Consider the following 5,716-nt stretch of genomic DNA (forward strand, 5'->3'; position numbering starts at 1 on the left):
CCTGATTACAACACATTTTTGAAAATCCGCTTCACACCCCCCTTCCCACTCGCACGTGCTGCAGTGGTGCTCCAGCCATCCGCTACTCCCATTCCTCACATTAGCGCAGTGTTCACGAAGCCTATCGTTCAAGCAGCGTCCCGTCTGCCCTATGTACCGTTTTCCACATAAAAGGGGTATTTCATAGACAACATTTCCCACGCATTTGACATATTTAGTATCGTGCTTTTTGGCACATTGGAGGGGAGGTTTTCTAAAAGGATTGCTGGCTTTACACAGTTTAGTCAATTTGTCCGGCGCAGAAAACACAACTTTGATATTGGCTCGCCCGCCAATTTTCTTTAGATTGTGGGAGAGAGAGAGAGAGAAAACAACTTTATTAAGCTTCCTGCAGTAACCCCTACCCCACCCTCTTCGAATGGAGTCTTGGGTCGACGAGGCCGGACGTCTTCTTAGCGGCGAGAGTCGCTCCCGGTGGTCTTCGGCGTACTCGGGTTCCCCCTTTCTGCCTCCGGCCCGTCCGGTCGCTGCCTCTCGACGGCCGCTAGAATCTGCTGGACGGCCTTGCGTTGCACGCCGTAGTCGTTGGATCTCTTCGCCTCCTCTATGTGGGGCGGGAGAACGTCGGCATTGTTGGCATTGTTCGCGCTTATGCAGTCTTTTAGGATGTGGGCCAGCGTGGCCCGCTCCTTCCCGCACAGTCTGCACACATCAGTCACATAAACCTCCGGCCACAGGTGCTTGGCTAGCACTGGGGTAATCACTGAGTTTGTCTGTAGTTGACGGAGCACAACCGCCTCTTCCCTAGTCAGCCCGGGGTGAGGCAGGGCCATCGTTCGTCTTCCTAGTCTATACCATGAGATCACCTCGCTGTAACTGGTCATGGTGTCCTTGTCGGGGCGATCCACTTCGTCGGCGACCGTCGTTCCCGTGGCACGGCCGGCTAATCCTCGCGCCACGGCGTTGGCCGTCTCGTTGTGGTTGGCGAGCCCCAGCGAGCTCGCCACCCCTTCGCCCGCGTGTGCGGGGAACCACTTAATTACCACACCGTCGTTGTCGCTGTTGGTTTCGGCCTTGCGTAGAATACGCGCGGCCGCACAGCTCACCCGGTTCTTCGCAAAATTGCGCACTGCCGTTCGCGAATCACACAGCACCGTCTTTGTTCTTGGGTCCGCGATGGCGAGTGCCACCGCCACTTCCTCGGCTTGGTTCGGCGACTTGGTCTTCACACTTGCCGCAAGCCTGGTCTCGCCGGTCTTGGCTTCGACCACGCTGACGCTGAAGACGCCGTTGATGTTTTTGTAGCTGGCCGCGTCCACGAATACCGCCCCTTCGTCGTTTGAGTGAAGTGCTATCAGCGCTTTAGCCCGTGCTTGTCTTCTTTCCTTGTTGAACGTTGGGTTCATGTTCCGTGGGATCGGGCTTACGACGATGCGTTTGCTCGTCTCCCGCGGTATCTGCTCCCCCGTCTGCAGATCTTCTCTGACGCTGACGCCTAGTTGTCGTAGTATTTCTCTGCCAGTCTTGGTTTCCGATAGTCTTATGAACTGCGCCGTCTGCTGGGCTTCCGCTATTTCCTCCAGGCTGTTGTGGAGTCCGAGGGCTTCGAGCTTCTGCGTGCTCGTGCCTCCTAGGAGCCCCAACGCCGACTTGTATGCCTTGCGCAGCATCGCGTCGACTTTCTTCCGCTCGCACTGCCGCCAATTGTGAAAGGCGGCGACGTATGCGACGTGGCTGACCACGAAGGATTGAACGAGTCTTACGAGTCGTTCCTCTTTCATCCCACCTCTTCTGCTCGACACTCTTCTTATGAGTCGCATCGCCGCGCCGGTCTTGGCGTCGAGTTTGGAGACCGTCTCTCCGTTGACCCTACTGCGTTCGATGAGCATTCCTAGGACTCTGATCCTGCTTACTTGGGGAATGGTGTGTCCCCCCTGTGTTCTTACTGTTATATTGTCGCCGTCTCTGGTGGGCTGCTTGTTGCGCCTCGCTCCCTTGGGCGGGATCACTAGGAGTTCCGACTTTGCGGGGGAGCATACCAGTCCTGAGCCCCTCAGCTGGTCTTCTACTGCTTCCAGTGCTTCTTGTAGTTTGCTCTCGATGTGGCCGTCGCTTCCGCCGGTGACCCATAGCGTTACGTCGTCGGCGTAGACTGTATGTCGTACCCCTTCGACGCTCTGCAGTCGGTTGGCGACCCCGATCATTACTAGGTTAAAGAGCAGCGGTGAGATTACCGCTCCCTGCGGCGTTCCCTCGCTGCCTAGTGTCTTCTCTGGTAGTTGTAGGTCTCCCGCGCAGATTCGGGTTGTGCGGTCGGTAAGGAAGTCTCTGATGTAGTTGAACGATCTTTTTCCCAGATTCAGGCGCGATACCTGGGCAAGGATCGCCGAGTGCCGAACTTTATCGAAGGCACTCTGCAGTTCCAAGCCCAGTATTGCTCTGTTGTCGTTGGTGTTTATGTCGTAGTCTACGATCTCTCTCTTGAGCTGTAGCATAGCGTCTTGGGTCCCTAGCTTACTCCGAAACCCGATGAGCGAGTCCGGGTATAGTTCTGCTTCTTCGAGGTAGTGTTGCCACCTGTTCATGAGTACGTGTTCGAGCAGTTTGCCTACACACGACGTCAACGATATCGGTCTTAGGTTCTCGACGCCGGGTGGTTTGCCCGGCTTCGGTATTAGAATCGTTTTGGCTTCCTTCCATCGGCGCGGTAGCTTTCCGGCCCTCCAACATTTGTTGAAGTACTCTGTCAGTGCCACGACCGTTGCGTCGTTGAGGTTTCGTAGTGCCTTGTTGCTTACTCGGTCGGGTCCCGCCGCCGATCTTCTATTGAGGTCTTGCATGACGTTTCGTACCTCCCATTCTTCAATGTCCCGGTCTATTTCGGCGTTTTCCGTTCCCTGATATTCTGGGTGTTTTTCTTTCGGGGAAACCGGGAGGTATTTGGCGTCGAGTTTTCTCTTCACCTCGTCCTCCCCGTCCTTCGCGATCGCCTTGTGGATGATTTTGCCGAGTTTATGCTGCTGTTCGCCCTTGGTTTGGGTTTCGTCCAAGAGGTGTCGGAGCAGTCTCCACGTTCTACCCATGTGGAGTTGTCCGTCCGCCTCCCTGCATGTCTGTTCCCACTGTTGTTTGCCGAGCTCCCTGCTGTGTTTTTCTATCTCTCTGTTAATTTCGGCGATCTTTTTTCTGAGCTTTCTGTTCGTACGTTGTTGGTTCCATTTTCTTTTTAAGGCTTCCTTTGCTTCGATGAGGTGGGCCAGTCGGCTATCATCGTGTGTACGTTTCCGTCTGTCTCTATCTCAATCGTTGCTTCCTCGGTTGCTTCCACGATCGCTTTTGCCCACGTGTCTATGTCCTCTATTTTCTCGTGCTGAGTTGCGAGGTGGCGGCGAAACTCTTCCCAGTTCATGTATTTGTGTTTTTTTTTCTCTTGGCTTGTGTCGTTTCCGAGTGGGACTCGTATCTCTATGATCATGTGGTCGCTGCCGAGATCGGTCTTGGTGTTCTTCCATGTCGCGTCCCCTCTGCCTTCGATCCTTACGAACGTCAGGTCCGGGGTGGTGTCTCTGGCTACCGATGTGTCCGTTCTCGTTGGGGTCTCAGGGTTCGTGATCAGTATTAACCCTGCGTCCGTCGCGTCTTGCATTAAGTCTCTTCCTTTTTCGGTCGTCTTGTCGTAGCCCCAATCGTAGTGTGGTGCATTAAAGTCGCCCCCGATTACTACCGTTCCTTTTTTTATCGTTCTTAGCGCTTTCTGCATGAGCGTGCGAAACTTCTGTTTCCTGTGCCTCGGACTGCTGTACACGTTTACGGCGAGTGTGCTTGTCTTCGTCCTCCTCCCAATGATCACCTCCACCGCGCAGCTGTCGGTCCAGTTGCCGGTGTTCAGTTCGTGCTCGACGAAGACGATGCCCTTACGGACGAACGTGCACACCCCGCCGATAGGCCTGTGTGCTCCCGTCTTGTTTTCGCTCAGTGTCTTTGCAGCTTTGGCGTGTGCTCTGTACCCTGGTAGTTTTGGTGTTTCTATGCAGTGCGTTTCTTGAAGCATGAAGATGTCTGGTTTCCTGTCTATCCCTTCTAGGTGTTGTATTATCGTTGCCCTTTTACTTTGGTAACCATTACAGTTCCATTGCCAGATTAGGAGGTCCCTGTCCGGCTTCTGGCCTTTTACTGTCTTTCGGTCTGGCTTGGTCCTTGTACTTGGTGTTGTTGGGTCCATAATTGTTGCAATTTAGTGTTGATCTGGGTCTCCACGTTTTGCATGAACGCTTGCGTTTGGGATTCCATGCTCTGCATGAATGTTTGCAATTGGGTTTGCATCTGCCTCATTCCGCTCTGCAGATCCTGCAGCGTTTTCTCCATCTTGCTAAACTTATCCTTCGTCGTTTTTGCTAGCTGTTCGCGCTCCCTGTCCATGCGGTCGAGACGTGCCATGAGTCTTCTTTCCTTGGTGTTTTCGATGATCCTTTTCTTGTTGCTGGGTTCCGTGGGGTGTTCTTCGTCGCTCTCGATGTTGCTCTTCGTGGCTTCTTCTTCGGTGACGGCTGTTTCCTCCTTCCTCATCGGTGCTGGTATCTCTGGGGCGGCTTGCTCCTGTTTTCGCGTTTGGGTCTGAGCCATCGGTTGGATGTTGGACCTCAGTGCCTCTATTAGCTTGTCGATCTTATCGTCTATCATTTTGAGCATCTGTTCGCTGCTTTCCCTGATCATGTCGTAGACTTCCTTTCTCGTGGGCTTTTCTTCGCTTCGTTGTTGTTGCTGTTTGCCCCTAGGCACTTCCTCTGCTTTGGCTCCCTTCACTGCGCCCGACCACGTCAGCTTTCCTTCGCGCTGCGGCGGTGGCGGGGGCTCCTGTCGGCTGACACCGTGCAAATACGGTATAACGGCGAATTTTGGGCGGCTGTTTGTTGCTGCGATTGGTTCATCCCGCGTTGCGGCACGTATCTTTTTTAGGAGGGACTCAGCAACCGAAATCTGCACGTGGACTGGATAACCAGACTGTGACAGTCTTTGCGACTGTTGACTAAGGCTTTTAGTCATGGTATGGGTACATGATTTTTTTATTGCATTCGTGAAACACATGCTCGCAATACCTCTTTTCACCAATTTTGTATGCGCTGAATGGTAAAGTAGGAGGGGCTTATTGCTCCGCGGCTGATAAGTCCAACAAGTATGATCCCGAGCGCTCAGCGGCGCCAGAGGTCACGTGACGCTATCACGTGGCATTCAACGAGAAAGCAGGAGGTAAACCCGCAGATGTGTTTGGTGAGTGCACCGCCTTTCTTCCCCGTTTCCACGTGGGCTCGTAGCTCAATCGGTAAGACAACGGGCTCACGCTCCGTTACTATGTTAGTTCCAGGTTTGATTCCTGGCGGTTCCAGTAACTTTTATTTGTTCGCGGGAGTTTTCTGTTGACACCAGCCGTCGCGAAAGAACCATTGGAAGGTAGAGTTAAAAAGCTTTGTTTTAAATGGCGCGCTCGAAATTACGCAGTAATGCTCCTGCTGCGCAAGGAAAAAATTACAAATTCTAAATGACGCACAACAGCTCCAGCGTACAGGTGTCGTCATAAGTAATTGGAGCACGGGAGCTCTGGCCGAACCGTATCGGAGAGCCGTGTAGCTGCACCGGCGGTTAATGAAAGGACGAGAACACGCATGCGCGCCTGCCGATGACGACAACCCATCTATACCTCTCAAGCCACTTTTTTGAA

The 5,716-nt window shown here is 53.5% G+C and overlaps 1 protein-coding gene across 1 annotated transcript; it reads right to left on the reverse strand.

The window, feature by feature from the left end:
- Window positions 1–426: 426 nt before the first annotated feature.
- Window positions 427–4,713, reverse strand: LOC144161669 (uncharacterized). Its single transcript, XM_077692294.1, has 2 exons — window positions 4,277–4,713; window positions 427–3,264 (listed from the first exon to the last, which is right to left on the reverse strand). The coding sequence occupies exons 1-2, from the start codon at window positions 4,711–4,713 to the stop codon at window positions 453–455; spliced, it is 3,249 nt and encodes a 1,082-aa protein (XP_077548420.1). The 3' UTR covers window positions 427–452.
- Window positions 4,714–5,716: the final 1,003 nt, after the last annotated feature.

Source organism: Haemaphysalis longicornis, unplaced genomic scaffold, assembly GCF_048455015.1.
Source record: "Haemaphysalis longicornis isolate Haplotype H1 unplaced genomic scaffold, Haemaphysalis longicornis Haplotype H1 scaffold_12, whole genome shotgun sequence".
Classification (NCBI taxonomy): Eukaryota; Metazoa; Arthropoda; class Arachnida; order Ixodida; family Ixodidae; genus Haemaphysalis; species Haemaphysalis longicornis.